The sequence below is a fragment of the Piliocolobus tephrosceles genome, chromosome 15 (genome assembly GCF_002776525.5).
Source record: "Piliocolobus tephrosceles isolate RC106 chromosome 15, ASM277652v3, whole genome shotgun sequence".
NCBI classification, from domain to species: domain Eukaryota; kingdom Metazoa; phylum Chordata; class Mammalia; order Primates; family Cercopithecidae; genus Piliocolobus; species Piliocolobus tephrosceles.
In genome coordinates, this window is record NC_045448.1 from 51,036,842 (window position 1) to 51,060,002 (window position 23,161).

The 23,161-nt window shown below is 34.5% G+C and overlaps 1 protein-coding gene across 18 annotated transcripts in view; it reads right to left on the bottom strand.

Moving 5' to 3' along the window:
- Positions 1-23,161, bottom strand: part of NRXN1 (neurexin 1) — a 1,127,593-nt gene that overhangs the window by 806,896 nt on the left and 297,536 nt on the right. Inside the window, exon 2 of one of the 18 annotated variants that reach the window (XM_023223891.1) lies at positions 15,594-15,675. The exons of the other annotated variants lie outside the window; for them this stretch is intronic. Coding sequence (XP_023079659.1) covers positions 15,647-15,675 — 29 coding nt within the window. The 3' untranslated portion in view covers positions 15,594-15,646. Of the gene's footprint in view, positions 1-15,593; positions 15,676-23,161 lie in introns of those variants that run through there. 18 annotated transcript variants of the gene reach the window in all.

The window sequence follows — 23,161 nt, forward strand, 5'->3', positions numbered from 1 at the left end:
TACCATTTACCATATACACATCCTTTTTCACAGTTACCTTTACAAACAAAGTTTATACATCTTATCTCTACCATTAGAATACAAGATCCTTGAGATTAAGGAACATGAGTTAGACCTTTCTAGTCCCAACATATCTAGGGAGGTGTCTTATAATTAGTAGTAAATGTAGGTGATGACTGATATATATGAAATAAATGAAAATGTAATGACTAATACAAAAATTGGGACAAATATCTATTCCATGTAACAGGAAGATGTTTTAAAAAATAATATTACATTCCAAACTGATTTTCCAGTGGCAATTTGTATACTGTGCCATTTCAGTGCACATGTTTAATGGAATTATCAGAGGATAGACTGATATAAAACAACCCATTTTAGGATTTAGAAGGCTACCGCAGATTAAAAACTAAACCAATTTCTGTTCACAGGGGAGACAAATTTAGGAAGCTGCAATCTACAGTACCTTTGGGAGGAATCTATCCACTGTTGACTAAATTAAAACATGAATTGCTGATGAAAAAAAATAGACTCAAGCAACTGGCTAAGTAATAATGAAAAATAAAATAAAAAAACTTGGCTGAAAGATAATTATAGTCCACATTTCAAGTAAGAAATTATGAAATAAAAACAAATAAAACAAATTACCTTATATAAGCAAGCGATCTCCTATCTGCCAGCTCATTTGCCATGATAATGAGAACTTGTTACATTCTAGTTGCCTAAATTATCGTATCTACTTCCATCTACATATAAATATACATCTAAATGTAATGGAAAAGAAATGGTTGATTCAATTACTGGATTTCAGGAGCTAACAATTGTTACAATTTACTTAAGTGTCAGACACTATGCTGGGCACCCTTACAATTTTGAATAGTAATAGTTTACAAACTATCCTTTGAATAGTAATCTTTTGAACTCCTTAACTGTTTATCTCCTTTATCACTAATTTAACAATAATTCCTATGATATTTTATGATGTCTCTTCTATCATTTGCTGGAACTACTATTCTGCTCTCATTCTGCCATTTGTTCATTCATTTATTCATTCTGGCTAAATACTTATTTATTGGCTATTACATGCAAAGTACCATTTTAGAGTACTGGAAACATACTCTAAACATAGAGTAATGGAAAAAGTCCATTACCCAATGGAGCCTTCCATGGCTATTACATGCAAAGTACCATTTTAGAGTACTGGAAACATACTCAAACATAGAGTAATGGAAAAAGTCCATTACCCAATGGAGCCTTCATGTTGTTACTTAATTCTGTGCACTGAGTAGTCAAACTAGTTTGTTAGTTTCTTGGAGGCTATTTATTTAATTTTATTTCTTTATTTCCTCCGGTGTCTAGTACAGTAAGTACTTAATTCAAATTGGCATGCAATATGTATATGTTACTTCATTTTAACATGTTTTAAATATCATTATTGGATTAAATGACATTTATCCTGCTACTTAAAAAATTATAAGAATAATATTACATCAAATTCTAATTACCAAGGGAGGACTTGAAGGAAAGTCTAATAAGTCACTATTCCTCACACTACATGTACTTCCTGGTACCCCAAAAGCTTGTCCCCATTGAAATACAATTATTAACACAGATTTCCAGGTTAGATTTCTGTTCTAGTTGGAACAACATCTGTGTTTGTAATGGCAATAATGTAGCTAATTGTGAATTTTTACCACGATTTTCAGTAACAGAATAAACATTCTCTTGATATTTTACAGGACAAGACTATGAAGACTATTTTCAAAGTATTTTGATAAGATTTGGCATTTGAAAATACGAACTCAATTTAATATGAAATGGACGAATTTCACTTACAATTATAGTTTTTTTGTTTGATCTGCTGTAACAAAAGTAGCTCAGATTGGGTGGCTGAAACCACGAACATTTACTTCTCACAGTACAGGATGCTGAAGGGTTCAAGGTCAAGGTGCCAGCAGATTTCATGTCTGTTGAGGGCCCACTTCCAGGTTCATAGGTGGCACTCTTTTCACTGTGCCATCGCATGGAAGCAGTGACAAGGGAGATCTCTGGGGTCTGTCTTGTGAGGGACCCTTTTGTAAAGGGACTCTTTTGTAAGGGAATCACATTCATGAGGGTTTCACTCTCATGATCGAATCACCTACTAAAGGTCTCACCTGAATATACATTGAGGGTTAGGATTTCCACAAATGAATTAGAATGGGGGGATAAACATATAGTCCATTACAACAGTTTATATGCCCACTGTTCTGCTCACTTTTCTCAGTCAGCCAGAAGCTAGGGTAATATTTTTAATCCCTGGTAACTATAACGTCAGCGATTAACCGATGTTGTTTTCTCCATGAGGCTTTGAAAGGCAGCACAGCATAGGTTAAATGCATGGGTTCTGAGCCATGGTTTCAGACAAAAAATAGGTTCCTCTCTTTGGGACTTTTATGAGACTTGTTTTACACAAACACATATAAACATTGGTATGTTGTTATATAAATCTTATGCATAAGTGCATGAGTATGGAAGCACAAAAAATTTGGCTTAGCTGAATTACCGTTAAAGAAAGTCAGATGTAGATAGACACAAATAACATGAAGGCTGGGAGCTGGGAAGGGAAGGCATGTTTGCAGAGTAATGAAAGATGAAGCCATTCTGTTCTCAAAAATCAAACAAGTAAACTGTTAACACTGTTATACTGAATCCCTCAAAACAACATAGTTATTAATCTGTATCTGTTTATATTACACATACAGAAACCAGAAACAGAAAGTTTTACTAATGTACTCAAGTTCATATGATGATTTAATTCAGGATTTGACAATGAGTACAAAGCTAGATGGCCAACCAAGGACCCTCACTAATTGCAGTATGAGGAAAATAAGGGCCCTTTTGCAGAGTTTCCAGCTCAAAAGCTTTTAAGAGCCAAACCCTTTGTATGTGTATAAAGATGTGTGTGTGCATGCATGTACCTGTGTGTGTGTGAATTAAAAATTTCGTAGTTGAGAGAACTGTGGAAAATATATAGCACAGTAACTCAACAGAGTCATTGACATTTAACATTCTTCCTTCCCTCCCTTCCTCTCTGCCTCCCATTCTCCATCTCTTCTCCCTTCTTTCTTTCTTTATTACTAAGCTGATTAGATAAAACAGACCATTTCAAACCTCTGCTTTAGGATGTGTTGCAAATATGTTAGTAAACATAAAAATCCTACAACTTCCACCATTGTGAATTCACTAAAACACATTCAAAGAATTAAAAAATTGGAGGCTTGGCAGTGTAAGATTAGAGACGTGTAATCTTTATCCTTCAACTATCATACATGTGTTTGACTATCATATTTGAGTTGTCTTCATCCCTCAACTATTAATATTTTCTGTTCATTAAACCTCTTAGCATAATTCTAGCTTAATAATCTATGCAATGGTTTGAATGTGGGGGAAAAGAATATTGCTTGGTCCGTATCATCAGTATATTCAAGCAAAAAATTTTTAAAATCAAGTATTTCTATTTCAAAATAAATATCTTATTTAAAATAAATTTCATTTTTTGGCTGGGCACGGTGGCTCACACCTGTAATCCCAGCACTTTGGGAAGCCGAGACAGGCAGATCATGAGGTCAGGAGTTCGAGACCAGCCTGGCCAAGATAGTGAAACCCCGTCTCGACTAAAAATACAAAAAATTAGTCATGCATGGTAGCGTGCGCCCGTAATCCCAGCTACTCAGGAGGCTGAGGCAGGAGAACCGCTTGAACCAGGGAGACGGAGGTTGCAGTGAGCCAAGATCGCATCATTGCACTCCAGCCTAGGCAACAATGCGAGACTCTGTCAAAAAAAAAAAAAAAAAAAAAAGAATAATTTTTCATTTGATTTATTCTTGATTGGGATTATTAGCATAAAGGTTTCTGAGAAATTGTACATAACTCAATTTCTAGGTCTTTACCTCTCTCATCCTGAAAGGCTTCCTTAGGCCAACTTTGCTTACTTAAATTTCCTGGACTTCCTCAAGTCTCCCCATCATCCCAAATAAAATGGTTGGAGCCACAGGAAAGGTAAAGCAGAGAGAGCCATCAGCTATGCCCACAGTAGCCCTCAGACTTGTACAAATAAACACAGATAAATGTTTAAAGAACAAAGTATAAAACTGGTCAATCATTAAACTCAGGGTAACACATTTTCAGCCTGCCCAAGATACCGAGATGTTTGGCTCATGCCTTTCCTGTAGATCTGATTTTTGGATCAGAATATGCAATTTCTGTACAACTGATACACAGATGTATATATTGTCTTTCAACTTTTTTTTTTTTTTTTTCAAACCATAGCTTGAACTTTGGAGGAATTATAATGGGAAACTTCATTTTCGAAACTCCCACAAGTGAAATAGTGCAAAATTCATATAAAACATGTGTCTTTCAGGGTAGCTCCCTCCCTCCAATCTAAGCTACAAATCAGCCACATTAACAAAGGTCGGGCTGCATCTTCCCATTAATTTGAACTCTTTCCCTATTTGCTTCCATCTGTGAGCAAAGAAAACATCTCCAATCCCTAAGGGGCACCTCCCCAGCATTAGCTGCTACTGGTAGTTAGGAAAAAAAATGCAGCGCCTGAAACAGGTATTTGCATTCCTGTCTACATCAAAGGGCTGAATTTTTCTTTCATGGAACTTAGTGTTTTCCAGAAGACAAAAGATCCATGCTTAGCCACAATATTACATTTTGCATTTATAAACCACTCATCTCAGTTTCTCTAAGATCTCCTGCATGTCCAAAGACACTCGAGCACTTCACCAAAGAGATTCTCTGTTCCTGTTATCAAGTATTTTAATACAAGATAATAATTACGGTTTAGAGAAATGTTAGAAAAATGCAGGGAAAGCTCCCAGGTGCCACTTAACTCTCCTTCCTTGTTGCATTCCCTCTCCCACCGTATCACTGAAACCTGAGCCAGCCAATTAGATGAACAGTTTGACAGTCATTCCTAGATGCAGTACAATGTCAGCATCTTACTGCAGCTGTTAGGACTGATAATTCAATTCCAGTCTGGAATCCTACAACAAAGACTCTCTCGTCTGGTTCTTGGGAGTCAGAGATTCTCTTTGTTCATCTTTGAACCTCAATAAATATGCATTTATCCTGGAGCACTCAGAAGGCTTAAATCTGTATAAATAGATAGAAACATGGAAATTGTGACCCTAGTTTAGCCACTAGATGACTCAGCTGGAGTGGACTCTCTGGCTTCCAAGGACAGCTCACAGAGCTGCTCTCTCAGAATATACCTTAAATTCCCAATCACAGAGCAGGGTGCCCCAGGAACCCTCAGCCTGTGAACAGCAGAGTTTTACCTTGGCAGGTTGGATAATCTACAACACTCTTTCATATGTCTGTCCTGTTATAAAATCAGCTCTAGTTTGTCCTGGGCTCTGGAAAGCATTAGAGCCAAGAACAGGATCCTGAAGCATGTATTTCAGAGATAATTACCCTTTACTAACAACAAATACATGGCATACAGATTCCTCTGAGGCAGTAACCACTTTTGTATTTATAGTTATTAAAATAAGGTAAAGCAAGAAATCTAGGGCCACCTCATTTCTCATATAATGTGTTCTCCTTTGTGCCTGACAGACAGATGAGGACAACATGAAGCATGAATCCTCAGGAAACCTAGTCACTAATTCTTTAAAGTGGAATAAGTCTTAAGTGTCAAGGGGTTTTAAGTAAAGGGAAAATTAAAGCAGTTAAAAGGATGTCATGCTTACCACTTGCTATTTACTGGGCCTTGTGGTATGTTTTTTCTTTTTCATACATTATTTTATTTTACTTCATGAAACTCAATTTTTTCCTCATAAACATTTGGGATAGATATTTTTACTAATATTTTACAGATTGGGGAAGTTGATATAAATTAATATCGGTGTTTGTATCTGAGAGAGGTTACACAACTTCCGGAAACTAGTGAGTAGCAGAGCTGAAATTAAAAACCTGAACTGCTATACACCAGAATTATTTAACAGAGTGGAATTGTGATTTTTGCATTTCTCGGGAAATGTCCCTTGGTGAAAACTCTGAAAAGAGACAAATGTCTGAATCTCCTTCTGCAGGAGGTCTCTAGGCTCCCATTGCTCTTTAAAGAATGGTGATCATAATATAAGGGATATATGTCCAATGAAACTAGTGTTCCACAGACACTATCAATCTTTTGCCCAATCTTCCCTATACTTCAAAACTTTTAGAATCTATAATTTGGGCATCTCCCTATCATTTACTGTATTATTTCTAGGCTAGATGTTAGTGGCAAAATAATTAAAAAATATAGAACCCCAAAACTGAAGGTCTTCACAGCAAAAGGAGGTAACAAACATACTCACAATTCCCCATAATACAACTAAATGTGATATATCAGCACTATGAGCGGAGTACTAAGAGATCATTAAGGAAAAAGTAATAGCAAATTGAAAACAATCTAAAACAGCAATAAAATATTGGTCAGGTTAATTATGATATATCCACACACTGGAATACCACATAGCCATTAAAATCATATTGCATCAGAGTATTTAATGATTTGGGGATATTTTTCATATGCATTGTTTAGTAGACAAGCAAACTGTAAAATAAAAGCAATATAATTTCATTTAAAAATATATTGGAAGAGGGAGAACACATTAGCAAATGTTAATAATGATTATATTAACGTAGAAAGGTTACCATTATTGCTTCTGCTTTTTGCTTTTTTATGTTTTGCATAGTGAATATGCTTTTCTTTTGTAATTAGAAAAACATTCAATACCATTCATTTAAAAGTCGAATAGTGTTAACAAAGACTTAATCACAAATAAAATCAATTTGAAATTCTTTCAAATTGGGGAACGTAAAATTCCTAACACACTTAAGATTTATTTCCACAGATGGCCTCATGAGCTCCAAATACCTCACTCATAAATTGTCTTGCCTTGAATTTCCACTCATTGTTCTGGTATCATGCCAAATGCGGCATCTTGCCTTGGTCCAACTCCTCCTTGTAATTTTAAAGGCCTCTTACACTTGGAATACTGAGCTAGAGTCATTCTGCTTGGTAGCTTTTGAGAGTGAAAGATCATCTCACATGTATTGTCATCCAGTTGGTAGATGTTTCTGGCTGCTTCTTCAACCCATACAATATAAATTTTCTACCAAGAAATGTGTGACTTCTATTCTCTCAGACTTGGTATAAATCCCTGAAAGTGTTAAGGAGAAAAAAAGAGCAAGAATCCTCCAAGATCTATAATTGCACAGGCCCCAGGAAAGAAGCAAAAAGAAAACAGTCACAAGAAACAAATGCAGAATAAGACCTGAAATACAATATTCAACCACAGTGTAAAAGTGAAAACTTAGAAACTGGTCAAGGATTTCACGTGCCTTGTTAGTCTTAAAGAACTATTATTCAAAGCTTTCCATTTAATCATGGCCAAAATGCCCAGGTCTGTTTTTCTTCAAAATCCAGTGTTCTGATGACTAGCTACATTACTCATGCATCTTGAGCTATGCTACTGGGAAAAGAGGAAGAGCAGTTTAAATTATTGTTATTTGGAAAGTCGGGATTATTAACAACCAACAAATCTAGGAGGAAAGACAAAATCTGTGAAGAAGGCTTTCAATGCCTCTGGTCCAGCTCATCTGAATTCAAGAACTGGAGAAAGATTTTTCACTTATAAAGTTACCCAGAGGGCTTGGGGAAGAGGTGAGTATCTTCCAGCAGCTGAGCATAGATCAGTACCTGAGATCATTTACAACCTGCGTGGCTGTGGTCAGACCCTAATGCAGCCTGGGCTGCAGACACAACGTGGCCAGGATACTAACAGCAGACTCAGTGAAAAAGGAGACTGTATCTGGAGAGGCCTCTGAATGTTCAGCTGCATACCAACCACTGTATTTGTGGGTTTGTTTGCGTGTGTGTGTGTGTGTGTGTGTGTGTGTGTGTGTTTCCCAGTGTGCACTGAAAAACAGCATAATTTATACATGCTCATATATCACCAGCTTGTTAATTCAACACTAAAGCAAAAAGATGACAGGAATACAAGTTCTTGTTTTGTTTTTTTCTGTTTTCTAATTTGTCTGGTAGATGAATGGAGCATGCACACCATTTCAGATGTTTACTCAAATACAAGATCCATTGCGATGATCTTTATTATTTTTGTAATACTAAAACCCACAGTTGTGCTTAATCATAAAATCCTCTAGGGTGACACTCTCTAAATTAAACTACCAAGAATTTATATTTTAAGCCAAGCTATCTCCTGGGTCTTAATAGTATCTGATCCAGAAAAGAAAATATGAGTGTTAACAGCAGGGCATACAGTACTATATAAGGCACTTTCATCCTCCTAATGAAGGAAAAGAAGATGATGAAATATTCCTGGGAAACTTTTTCATATGCAATGAAGCCTGTGATGAGAAGGAACCTTTAGAAATAGTTTTATTATTTGGGTAAATATTTCTAGACTTATATTCCCTTATTGATATACTCAATACCAGAAACTTAGATTTATTATTAGAGAGTTTTAATCCATGATTCATAATTGTAATAATTATTTTAGTTGTAGCTCTTTATACAATGAAATTAAACTGCCTGATGTATATTAATGAATAAATAAATGCACTTAGTCAATTTGACTAGAAAAAAATATTAATCACGTGTTGTATGGCTTTATATAGTAAAACATTAGCTGGCTAGTTAAATATTACATCTTTAACTTGGCTGGGAGATTACATATAATATACAAAAAAGAAATCAAAACTATCTGGACACCTAAAGAAGCAAATAATACACATGAACACTATTTTAAAATTCAGGTAATTAAGAAAAAAAGAATACATGTGTGTGTGTGATGAGGTATTACTCATCCATTCACTCATTTATTAAAAAATGTTTGTTGCGCAACCCGCTCAGGTCCCCTTCCTTGCTGTGGAAGCTTTGTTCTTTTGCTCTTCACAATAAAGTTTGCTGCTGCTCACTAAAACACAATAAAAAATAAAAAAAAATAAATAAATAAAAATTGTTGAGCACCTGATACAGGGCAGGCACGATTCTAGGTGGTAGGATTAGAACAGTGAACAAAAAAGTCAAAGCCACTGCCTTTGTGGAGCTTGCTCCCTGATTATCAAGTTCAGTAATAATTATCCACACTTGGATTTACACATTCAGATTTAGATTACTGTAAATACAAAATCAGCATATGTGTGAATTACAGAGTAATAGAAAGAGAATCAGAAAATCGGTTTTTAATATAATCTCTATGTGAACTTGGTCTTGTCATTTAATCTCTGAAAAACCTTTTTTTTAACCTATTAAATGTGTTGGTTGGTATGATCAAATGATCTCTAATGTCTATTGAATTTATAAAGGTCTGTAATTTTGTGTTTCTTGACAGAAGAAAAATATGTTTGAGCTCATGTTTATAGTGTTTATATGTGCAAAGTTTTCAACAACTTAAAAAAAAAAATCCCACAAAACTCTAATTGCAATCAACAGCAAACTGAGACAGGTATTGAAGTACTTAAGTACAGTGATGGGTAGCTCTGGGCAAAGTTCATAAGAAAAATCACCACACTGATCACAGGCATTGTAAAGGGTTGTCAGAAACACCAAGTAAATTACAGAGAAAGGGATCCACAAATCCTTTCCTTAAAATCACTACTATTATCATGGTGTTAACTGGGTAATTTTTCCAGCACAAGGGGCAAATGTATTTTTAAAAAACATAAATCAGTTAAATGGTATACATAGAAAATACCCTTCTTACAACAGCCAATCTGAGGTTATTCTATTAAATAAAATAAGCAAAAACACAAAAATAAAAACCAACATTACATATAATACAAAAGTTATCTGTTTAGAAGACAGACTTCATATTTTCAGCTTTTTAAAATAGAATTAAGGACAGAATACAGAAATCTCAGAAGTCATGTCTCATACAGACCTAAGCAAACCTCATTAATATTAAAGATAATATTTATAAAAATAAACTTCGAATTAATCATGTTTGGATTATCTGGTATTTTCATTGAAGAACAACAGAGCATGGAGTTGACTATAAAATGAAATTTGTTTCTAGTTGTTTATGATTTAAATAAACCAGTATCAGATTAAAGAGCTTTTACTCTTAGTACCATAGAAGCTTTGCCTTGGAGTGTCCTGGACACAGTTTATGATTCTAGAGTCAGTGAGGATCATATTTCCCATAAATTACAACCCAATTGAGGAAACTGCTTCTTTAACACTGTGTCACTGCTTGTATACTTAGCGAGGACCCGTTAATGTGATTATACTTTGTACTTTTTTACTCAATCCCTTAACACCTTTTATTTGTGCTGTGATTCATGTTTTCAAAGTGCTTTGATTTCCATTATGTAGTTTAATCCTCAAACACTTCCTTGAAGTAGATTAGGCAGGCATCAACTTCTCTGAGCCTCAGTTTCCTTATTTATTATATGGAAATAATAGTAATAATCTCATCATAAGGTTTTTGTGAAGATTAAATAATAATGATGAGGAAGATGACAGTTACATTTCTTGGTTATTTACTATGTGCTAAAAACTGTTTTAATTGTGCTACATTGTTAACTTATTTAATTCTTCATTGTGACCCTAAAAAACAGGTGCTATTATTTCCCCATTTTATAGTGGAGAAAACTGAGTCAAAGAAAGGCAAAAAAATTTGCCCAACGTTACAAAAAAAGTGACAGATCTAGTTAGATAATGACAGAAGCCACCTATAATTATATTAACACTTGAAATAATATTACTTCCCTCCCTTAGTAAACACATTTTCACATAAACTAATGGTTTCTATAAGACTCCAATGTAGTCATTTTAAATCCCTAATGGAAATAAGGGTAAAAAAGTTATTCAACATAAATTCTATCCATTCTAAACAAGTTGCTTTGATCCTGTACTTAAAGAAAAATAAACAAGTAACTGAATCTTAATTCATCAACATCCTACATCATAGTCACAAATATAATCTGTCCAATTTAAAAGAAATTAGAATATGGCCAGAAAGAGTCAGGCAAGAGGACTAAATAAATAAGAAGTATTCTAAGTATTTTAAAATGTCTTTTGGAGCCCATGGATTTGGAAGGGGTTAGAAAAAGAGAGCTGACATTTGGGAACCTTTTTTTAAAAAAAGGTATTAAAAAATAAAAAAAATCTATGAAGCAAGAATTATCAAGTATATTTTAAAAGATATTGTTTGTAAAAAAGCCTTATGCTTTAAGAGATATAATTCCTTATTGGATTATATTTATTTTTCCAGAAGCAAAACTGCTACTGATGAAGTCACCTGTTAAACAACTTATATTTTATTCTAAGCAAAATTCTGATTATAACATATATGCTTTGTGAAGATACAGTCAGTGTGTTAACACTAAAACATCAACGCCTGGGCCATAATTAGTATTTGATAAATGCTTCAATCATGAAATATGGAAGCAAGCTCCTGCTGTTCTATCAACAGTTATAATATGCATCATTACATACATACACATACCTACACATCCTTCCGTATGGCTAAAAACAAATTTTAACTTGGATTTCTTCTGCCAAAAACTATCAAAAAAGAGATCATGATGATCCCCAAAAGATCAATCACTCTTTATATTTTAAAAATACATCTTAAAAAAAACCTAACACCTAGATAGTGATTTTCAAGCACAGGGTATAAATATTGATTAACATAATGAGAAAATTAAAGCATTTATAAAGTGCTCTAAGGACTAATCTACTAAGATGATTTATAATTTTAATTAAACATATTACCATGGCAATATATAAGAAGATCTTGGCTCCACTGTCAGACTTAATAAAGCTAGCATTGCATGAATCAGGAGAGGAGACAGGGGTTTTGAATAGAGAAAGGTGGGTAGGTCAGGGGAAAGAATATTGAGTTGGGCTGAAAACCTCACCCTGTTAACAAGTCCCTGAATTACTGTCAGTGTTATTGTTAAGCCACAGGGTATCTCTTTACAAATTAGAAAAAGGTTACACTTTATCAAGATCCATTATTTCTATCTGCTGGAATATTGTCACAACATACTTATTATGTTGGAAGCGGAATCTGTACCATTATTTAACTCCCTTAAACTTAATAATAAGCATACAGATCAACAATATCTATGATGCAAATAGCATGCTGTTAGATGTAGTGACACTGTGCACTGTACAAACAAATATGCATGCCTGATTGTCATGTTTGAGACAGAGACTTCTTCATCTTATTATAGACATCTTATCATAATGTCCTTCTGCTACTAAAAAAGACCCTGAAAAATTTGCCTACATTGTTTCAGAAAACTGAGTCCCAGTCTTCTCAGCATTTTCACTTATCCTAATAAGTTAACTTATAAAAAGGTAATAATCTGCTTCACCTACTTACAAGATAGTCTACTTCTGAGAATGACAAAATTTAAGGACTGGCTTTCTGAGTTTGAATTGCATACAAAGTATTCAATTGCTTTTCCCTACAGATGCAGAAAACCATCAACAACGTCTATGTTTGTATATGTGTATGTAAATAAATTTATGGTTTATTTTCCCTTCCATCTTTTCTTAAAATAATGTTTTGACATTAGTGTAACTTAAAACATCAATACGTTTTTGGTTTGATTATCTTTTTCCTGTTACTGAAGGTCTTTTTTGGATATATGTTAGTTCTTAGAAAGGCTGGCTATCACCTAGTGTCTAAAAGGTTAAGAAAATGCCTGCCGTTTAAATATAGAGACGTAAAGCAAAACAACAGCTGAGCACTTGCATCATTGTTCTGGAGGGCAACACTGATTAACCACTGCAGTTCTGACTCCAATAATACAACTTCTATCTATTAACTAAAGAAGCAGTATTTTATTTAAATGAAGACTTGTATGTTTTAGAAAAGTCATCTCAGGATTATAGAGCTAGTGTATTCATTAAATTCTCCTTTTCTCTAACCCAAAGAGTCTTGAATGCATGGTTTATGACAGTTTGTTTAACACTCTGTGCTGGAAGTAATTATTATCCATTATTTTTAGAAGGGTCTAATATGCTACTGTGAAACCTTCTTTTCCCCTGCATCTATAGAATACTACTCTTTTACTACTAGTCATATATTATATTTCAAAACTGGATAGAGCATTATCCTTCCTCTAAAATATAAGGATTTCTAACTTGTTTTCCCCTCACTTTTAAGTTGCATTCTTATATTCTATTTATTTCAATTTCTAATAATTACATTTTTATTGATATGATCTTTGTTTTGATTATAAATTATCTGAGAACTGGATGATCTCTAGAATTGAATTCTTATCCAGAAATTAAGTTGAATAGTTAGAGTTTATTTTGTGTCCCTCAATAAGGTACACACTTTACAAAGATTTTCTCATTTGATCCACACAGCATTTTAGTTTGGGTAAAATAAGTATGCCCATTTTGCAGATGGGAAGTTAAAATCTGGAGCGCAAGTTGTACAATTTCTTAAATGAGGGAAGTGTCACGATCTGTAGTGCTAGGATGTGAACCCAGGAAGCCTAACATCAGACCTGGGGTCTTAGCCACAATGCAAGACTATGCTAAACAGCTTCAGCAAGGGAGCTTTTATGCATGGTCTTCTGAAGGAAGTTGATACGGCAATTCCAAATGATATGAAAAATAATGAATCAATGCTTTCCAGCTGTCCTCAATGATTTACTCCACCTGTCTTCAGGCCTTTCTTTTATCCATCAGCACTCTTCACCCTCTCAGCACAAAGAGCAGCCTCCCTAGGGGACTGGGTAGAGTTGCTATCTGACACCCAAAATTCACACCTTGCCTCTTTGCATTCTCCCTGACATCTCTATTCATCAGCTCGTCTGTCTGCTTCAGAGTCACAATTCTCTTCAGGTTTGGTTTTGAAAGCGAGGCTCAAAATTTCTGTTATTCTCTGAGGCTGTGGATCCCTCACACTCACAGGATGCCTCCTTTTGCATGACAGAGATGCCTAAGTTCATTACCCACCGGCTGCTTCTGAGTGAGAGAGATTTCATCCTTTCTAAAGACCTTCTTCACTAAAGTGGTTATCTTTACCTTTGTCATCTTGCAGCCACTCTCTGAGACAGATGAGGCACCCAGCATGTTCTATTTCCATAGCATTTACATATTATTAATAGAAGCAGGCCAGTATCTAAAGGATGACATTGAAGAAGAGTTTTTCACATTTTACCACAGGGCTCTACAAGAAGATGATCTTGCTGGTGTTCTCTTGAAACAAGTTTCCTTTTTCTCAACTCAGAGAAACGCTTTTTATGTATCATTTGTTGAAGATTCTTATGGTCTACTTTTTTTTTTTTTTTTTTTTTTAATTTTCTACTGTCAGTCTGACTGGCACTGTGAAATGACATCAATATTGTCAGATTCAACCAAGAGTCATTATAACCACAATAAAATACCATGTCTCTAGAAACTATTTATCCAAGTATAAAAAGGAATCAAGCATAACTTTAACGAGATTTCTCAGACTGTGTGTCTTTGCCTGAAAGAAATGTGTTCCCTCTGTCCAGTCAATCAAAGGATCAGAGCTCTTTCCAGCTTTCTCTCACTACCTGCCTGTTGACTAGTGCAGCCTTCAAAAAGATAACCAAAGACTCCCTACATCTCTCAGATGCTATGTAATTTATTGTGATGTAACGTATTGGTCTATAATTATTTCTCCAGTTTTTCGTCTACCTTGACTACAAAATCTTCACTTATCTTTCTTACTGTGATTGCATTTGCTCTGAGACTTTAAGCTTTATCCTTGACTGTGACTCAGGCAAAGTACTAATTACAATCTTCTTTCAAACTCTGATATTGATTTCTGGCTTTGTATTTCTAACCCATGCTGTATCCTGGCAGAGGGAATAGAAATTTTTAAGAAACAGCAATGAAATTAAATGTTGGCTATTACTTTCACATAATACATATTTTTCTTCTTCTATATAAACAAACATAGATCACTCATAAAAAAGGACAAGAAATGGAAATAAAACATAGGGATCAAACTGGAATGATTTCTAAAGATAGCTAGAGTTACTGATTTACTATAAAAACTAAACAGAAGTTTGCAAATCAAAAATAAGTTTATTCTGATTATTCTTTTGTAAGTCCACTGTTTGAAACTTTAAATGCACTTATATTCACTACCACATTCAGGGAAACATCTTGGTAAATAGAGATTTTTAAATCAGTCAGAAAAAAATGTTTTCCGGTAGACAGAGAAATAAAGTAAAGGATGGAGAGGTTGAGTTACCTTATTGAGACCTTGGCAAGACCAAAAGCACCAGTGATCTAGAATGGTGTCTGGTGGTTTTCAAGGTATAGTTAAGGGATAATGTGCATTAGCATCACCATAAATGTTTATTAAAAATGCACACGCAAGAACTCACCTCTGATCTATTGTGTCAGACTGAGAGTGAAATCCGGAAATCTGCATTTCAAAGATACTTCCCCCAGGTGATTGTGCAACCAAATTAGAGGATTTTTCATAGCTATCAATTTATAAATAAGCGATACAGAACTAGAAAGTGAAAATAAAGATGCAAACCAGTTTGTACATTAAAAATTCTTCTTATCCAGTTGCATGATTTGTATTAGGCATGCCTTGTTTTCTTTTGGCTGTTGAGACGACGGGCCCAGTCATCTTGTATCTTGTCTATATGCTGTTACTGTCAGAGAAAAGGTGAATTTAAGTCTTACTTGAAATGTCTGCCTTCACCTGGGTCGTAAAAGTTAGGTGTGACCTTTAAATACTTCATAGATTCTAAAAATATGCCAGTTTCACATACATACATATACATGACCAATGGGCTTATATATATCACCTCTCAGGCTGGATATAAAACCACATGTACTTTCTTAATGTAAAATGAAGTAGAAAGGTAAATATTTTAAAATGTAATTTGTTCCATATTTCACATGCATGTGCCTATACATATGAAAAATTTGTGGTTTTCTTCCCAGAATAAAGAAAAAAAAAATAAGTAAAAAGGAAAGAAGTCGTCAACTGAATGAAAGGAGAGAAAATAAATTTCTGGGAATGTACTGTTCCCAACTCAATGTTCTCAGCCAGCAATTGAGAATCATAATTACTATTAGAATAAAAATACTTCAGGCCAGCCCTGAAGTCAGTGATCAGCTGCTAAAAGGAGCAGTAGTTATCAACATCATGAGAATAACAGTAGTAACAAAGCAAAGCAATGTGGTCTGTGCTTTTTACTGAATGAAGCATCAGGTATTTAGATCATGTCTTCTTTCTATAATTTTGCACTTGTTTTGAATTATAGATAATTATGTACTTACAATATTGTTTTATATGTTTTATGCAAGGAAAGAACTCCTCCTAGCTTTAATGTAAAATAGAGCAATACTGACTTGACCCCAATTTTCCTTTAAATCTATATCTCAAAGTATTTTAAATGTGAAGTAAAGACTACCTGTGTCAATGCAACACATATTTTTGCAGACCTTTGTTCCTTGTTGTCCACTGCTTCCGTGTATTATATCCCTCTCACATCTGCTTTTATATCTATAGCATCCGGCTCGCTTATGATCCACGATACTTCCAAATTAAACTAAGAAATAGAGGCAGAGAAGCTGAATGTACAAAACAGAAAGTTTGATCTCAGTAGACTTTCTTCCAATACACTGCATTCTGTTTTCTGATTCACACTCAATGATTTGTGTATTGTAACAACTAGCTCAGATTCCAGTGTGGCCAGTACTCTCAAAACCAGACACTATTCCTAACCAAAACTATGGCAAGCTACCCCAAGAACAGAATTATTAATATAACTGTCTTGTCATTCACTGACTGAAATATCTAACGAAGAAAAGGTTCTATTAAATATACTATAAATAAGCATTTAACATTTGGATCTTTAAATGATACAACAGGGAAACATTTGAGTAGACTGAAATCTATTTTTATTGTTGATTGAATCGGCAGTTTGTGAGGCTGCCAGGCAATGGATCAGCCTTATAGAAAAATAAAATTTAATTGGATTAATTCATTGATGAAAACAAACAAACCCAAGACAAGTAAAAATTGGGAAATAATTTATTTTTATTGCTCACATCATAGACTGAGCCAAACTTGTGTTAAATTATTTAATCTTTGGGTTTTTTTAAGATTATAACAAATGAGAGAAAACAAAAAACAACCTTCCTAATGATTGCTGCATTTGGGATGGCAAATATGCATTACGTGATTAATGCCCAATAGTGACCAATAAATAATCTAGTTACCTCTGTAGACTTTTCTGTTTTCTTGTAATATTTTGTTTCACTAGATATATAATACAATTGCCCTTAATAATGAAAAAGTAAATACAACCATGATTTATTATTTTATTGGGTTACCAGAAGCAACTCTTGTATAAGGACACCAATGTGGAGGGAGAATTGGCATGATCTTCCAAATTTGCTGATTTTGGAGAAGATTAATATTTGATAATACAGTCTTGATAATGGTCGACCATTGAAAATGAAGTTAAAGGCAAGCAATTTTCAACAAGTTTACTCAATGGTTTATAAAGATATTTCTAAGAATGGAAATTGAACTTAATTAGCAAAGAGTCTAGTTTTAAATTATACATAAAACATATTTTTTAAATTCTCTACTTAAAAACTCTATTTTTTTTCACATTCGTATATTAGCAAGTATATGTGTGGGAGGTATAGTTCTGAGATATTTAAGTTTCATAGTTCATTTTCCTTAACTATTAAAAGTTATTCTTAAAGTACTTGAAGCCAGAAGGTCTAAGCCAGGGGTGATTTTGCCCCCCAAGGGACATTTGACAACATCTCAAGAGAATTTTGGTTGTCACAACTAAGGAAGTGCTATTGGCATCCAGTGAGTGGAGGTCAAGGATACTACTAACCAACCTATAAGACACAGGACAGGCCCCTATGTCAAAGAATTCTGAGGACCCAAATGTCTACCATGCCAATCTTCAGAAACCCTGTCCTAACCTTTTTACATTTGACCTTATTTTCAAATAAATTTCTTAGTTCAGAGGAAGCACTCTTTTAAAGTAGCAACAGAATGTTCCATGCTGGTAGTGCCTCTCTTGCCCAGTGCTGCTGTATGGGTACTGCATTTAAACTAGTTAATGTGAATCCAGAAAAAAAAAAGGGCAGGTCATCATTTCAAGATAAAATGACAAACATGAAACTTCAATAGCCCTCAGTGTTGCATTGCTTTTTTGTCTTTCTATGACAATAAACATCATATGTATGATTATTTTGTTTTTGTTAGGTGTGAAGATAGAATTCTAATGAACCATCAAATATCATAAAAAGGGAGTGAGAATAAGCACCTGGCTCAAAGGTCCACTGCCTGCTCATATAAGGTCCTAAATTCACTCTGGTAGTCTATATAAAACAAATGAGCTGTAGAAAAATGCTTTTTCTGGCCATGTACCTATGACTTAAAACATTTCTCTCCAGGAAAAAAAAAAAAAAAAATTAAGCAAACATTCACACATAACCCCCCAAAAACAACAACAAAACTCTCTCTCTCTGTTGGCTAAAACGGCAGACACATTTTAAAATATGCAGAGCATACATTTCAGTACTAAATTATTTCAAGTAAGTAAGTCCAGAGAATGAAATATACAGGACTTCAACATATCCAAATGTCAATGAATAACAAGTAGTTGAAAGACCAGCCTTTTAATATGCACCAAGACCAATTCTTGGGCTACAATATACCTATGCAAATAAAACAAAATCAACTTAATGTGAAGCAGGTGTTGAAGGAACTCTATTCTTTTAACTATCTCCACTTAGCTCTTAGTGAAATGGTGTTAGACTTTTCTCATTAACTTTTAGAAGCTTAAAGAAAAGGCAGAATTTTACACTTCTCAGAGTTAATAGGCCTTTCATTTATTGCCAATCTTAGGTAAAAATTCACAAGTAGAAAGGTGCCAAAACATATTTGTCTCTTTGGATACCTTTATAATTTTTTTATATTTCACCAAATCAATATTTACATATTTTACATTTTAACTTACACTTTTTATATGCTAAAAATTATTTTTATAATGCACTTAATGGCTTACAAAGATTCACACAAATAGCAAAGAAAAAATAAATCTAAAAATGTAATGAAATGTACCAAAAAGACAAGAAAAAGAGAAAATAAGAACAATGAGATGGAGACAGAAACAGGGGAACACAATTTACAGTCCTGGAGACTCACTTGTAGAAGCCACTGGGAATTCTGAAAATATCAAATTATTTTTCAATAAATAACTAGAAAATATGAGCTCAGAATATACCATATTCCGTATCCTAAGATATTGCAATCCCTCATTTTGGTAAAACTATTGATTGTCTTTTCTTTGCACTGTCCTGTCTTTAAAAACAAATATCCTATTGTAACTCAATAACTCTCTTTATCTCAGCTATAGTATGTCCCTTAATTAGTCCCATACTCAAATGGCTCACAAATACACAGCACTCTTTTCTTAAGTCCAGATCCACATATTCACCTACCTATTTGGCATATTTTGTTATATAGCCTCAAGATATCTCCATTGTTATTGATAGCTCCCTCTGCTTCATTCTATAACCTAAATATCTATTGTACTGCCAGATTTCCATTTTTACTATCTTCATCTAGGTCCAAGACATTATGATAGGAACTACTGCAATAGCTTTTTTAATGGGCTCTCAGACATTCACACCAAAATCCCCTAATCTGTGAAAGCAAATCTGGTCATATTAGCTCTTCATAAAAATCTTACATAGTTTTCCTCTGCAATTTTAAAATAAAAACAAACTCTTTAATATGGCCAAAAAGTCTTGACTTGGTCTTGAAACAATTCCAATCACATTTCAACCCCCCTGCTTCCTGCATTTCAGCTACTATGGAACTTCATTTCCACTCTCGCAGCTCCATTCTACCACAGAACCTTTGAACATGCTATGTTTCCTCTACATTTAACATGCTTTTTTTCCTTTACATTAAACATCTTGTCTCCTTTCACCCCATTAATCTTTCCGATTTCATCACAAATACCATTTCTTTAGAAAAGTTTTCTCAGATCCCATTACTAGGCCCAAGCTGCCTAAGGAAGTCTCATAGAGCTCCGTGGTCCTCCCTCTTCTTCCTGACATGGATGCAATTTTGTGTTTGTTTGTGGAATGCCCTAGTGTCTTTATGCTTCACAAGGATACTGATATGGCTTGGCTGTGTCCCCACCCAAATCTCATCTTGAATTGCAGCACCCATGATTCCCATCTGGTATAGGAGGGACCTGGTGAGAGATAATTGAATCGTAGGGGTGGTTTCCACCATGGAAACTGGTACTTGTGGTAGTGAATAAGTCTCACAAGATCTGACGGTTTTATAAGGAGAGAAACCCCTTTTGCTTGGTTGTCATTCTCTCTTGTCTGCTGCCATGTAAGACATGCCTTTTGCCTTCTGCCATGATTGTGAGGCCTCCCCAGCTACGTGGAACTGTGAGTTTGTTAAACTTTTTCTTTATAAATTACCCAGTCTTGGGTATGCCTTTATCAGGAGCATGAAAATGAACAAATACAGATATCAAAGAGGGTCGAAACCATGCCTTTATTTTTGCTCATTACTAGGCCCTCAAGTCTAATGCCCATTCTTGGCACTTAATGTCTGTCCAATAAATACTTGCCAAATGAATAAATGGATATTATATCTTGAATTAAGAATGATAAAAGTCAGCTGGGTGTGGTGGCTCACGCCTGTAATCCTAGCACTTTGGGAGGCTGAGGTGGGTTGATCACCTGAAGTCAGGAGTTTGAGACCAACCTGGCCAATATGATGAAACCCTGTCTCTACTAAAAACACAAAAAAATTAGCTGGGCATGGTGGTGTGCGCCTATAATCCCAGCTACTCGGGAGGCTAAGGCAGCCTGGACAACAAAAGCGAAACTCCGTGTCAAAAAAAAAAAAAAAAAAAAGATTGATAAAAGTCAACTATTTGAGATGTTGGTGCTAATTTCTGAACCAGTGATACAACATTGTGTAGAAAGGCACATAATGGCATAAATGGTCAGTGTTTGAAAATTATTAAAAGGATAACATAATGCCCCAAGATCAATAACAAATTCTTACATATGGAACTCTTATGGTACTGTTTATACACATGGTTTATTACTCCAGATATTCTATGGGACAGAGGGTATTATTCTCCTTTTTATCAAGAGAAAATTGAGCTTAAAAAAGTTGAGTAACTTTCTCAGTCTTTTAAAATGCAAATGATAGGGCTGGGATTTGAACCCAGGTTGTAGTCATTTCAAAGTCCATGACCTTAACCTCCATGCTGCATAGCATTAGTAGTGTCGAAATTTAGGTGACTATTTGGGGGAGGAGGTCATGAATTTTTTTTAATCTTAATAATCTGCATTCATTTAATAATTTTGGATGATCACCCTCTATAATATTGTTCTACATTTCATGTAAATATATCAGGGTAAAACTTTGCAATTTTTAAAATCACAGTATTAACTATACAATAGGGTCACTCAATGAAAGTCATTTATGAATATGACCAAATAGTTCATTATAAAAACACCCACTGCCAGTAGCCCAAAAACATTATAACAATGCTCTCGTGTTGAAAAAAGTATTTCTCTTAAGAAAGACCTTTATTCTATTTTTTAAATCAATGACACAAAAATTTTCTCAGAAAACACTAAGGAATATCAACCAATCAAAGACACAAAGGTTCATTAAGGAAGGTTTATGGAAAGCGAATGTTCTCCAAATATGCAAATCCAAAAAGGAAGGACAAGGCAAGGTGAACCCTATCTGCAGATAGCACAGTGTAACTCAATAGTCACAGAGTAATTGTGACTCTTTCAAGAACTGTGTTTTAGATCATGTTAACTTGAGGAAAAATAAATAACTCTTGCTTAATTCAGTGAAATTGCTGGTTCTATGAAGAACATATTGTGGGCCAATAGTTTATAATTCAATATTAGTGATACACTGGGCAAATTTTCTCATTAATGACACTCCATGATCACACTGCATAAATGTTCCACTGACCCTTACTTATTTGCTACTGACCTCCATAGTTTGCTGGAAGTAGCAGTTGTGTATTATTCCAAATTTAAAAAGCAAATTTCTATTTCAAAGGATAGATCTGTGACTGTCTTTAAATAATACAGACCCATTTAATATCTAATTTATTCAGAACTGAAATACTGTCACACAAAAAGCTCTACTTTTCTTTTTCAGTAACAGTATGGAAGCTGTGATTTCTAAGCAATAATAGAATACTTCAGTCTCTCAGGCATTACAGTAAGCAGAGAATGCATGAGGTCTTTTGTGGAAATTGGGAGATAATGGCAGCTTTTCTGAAATCTCACACTTTTTTTTGTATTGGCAATCCAATAAAATCTTTAAATTTGGGGAGTGGGAGGAGGAAATGTTTCAATAATCACATATTAAAAATAACTTGCTAAAGAAAGGCCTTGAGGCTCTCAAATATACTAAGAACAAACAAGCAAATTTATCCTGTACCTGGGAAGACAAAAGCCTCATAATCATGATGTTAAAAAGCAAGCACCTTGGGCTCCAGAGGTTAAAGGGTAGCATCTTGATGCCATAATTAGGCAACTGGATGCATAGTGAGAAGAGTTCTGGAAGGGCAATTAGAATTGTCATCAGTTCTATCCTGGATACATCACTAAGTGTCTCTAAGCCTTAGTTTTCTTCTCTTTGGAAGATTTGGTTTGGCTCAGTGCTCTCTTAGGCCTAGTCTAGAATTCAAGATTCTAAACTCTCAGCAGGCATTTTACCTTCCAAGAAATATGAAATGAGACTCCACATTTTTGAGTCCTAATTCCCAGACAATGTTGATAATTTTTATATCATTGTATGCCATAAATCTGTAGATGTCAAAAATTCTTACAAATCCTTATGATTATGGATTTTCTAATAGCACAGTAGAAATCGACCAAGGGCATTGGGTTAATTGAAGATATTTTATTAATGAGACTTACTTTTTGATTAAAAAAAAACCCTCCACTATGCAAAGTGACTGAAAACACAAAATACTAGTCACAAAGTGAAATATAACTCCATTTCTTTTAAATACTTCTGCACGTATCCGTTTAAAAATATTTGGATGAACCACATAAAATGTCAATAATGCATCAGTTTTT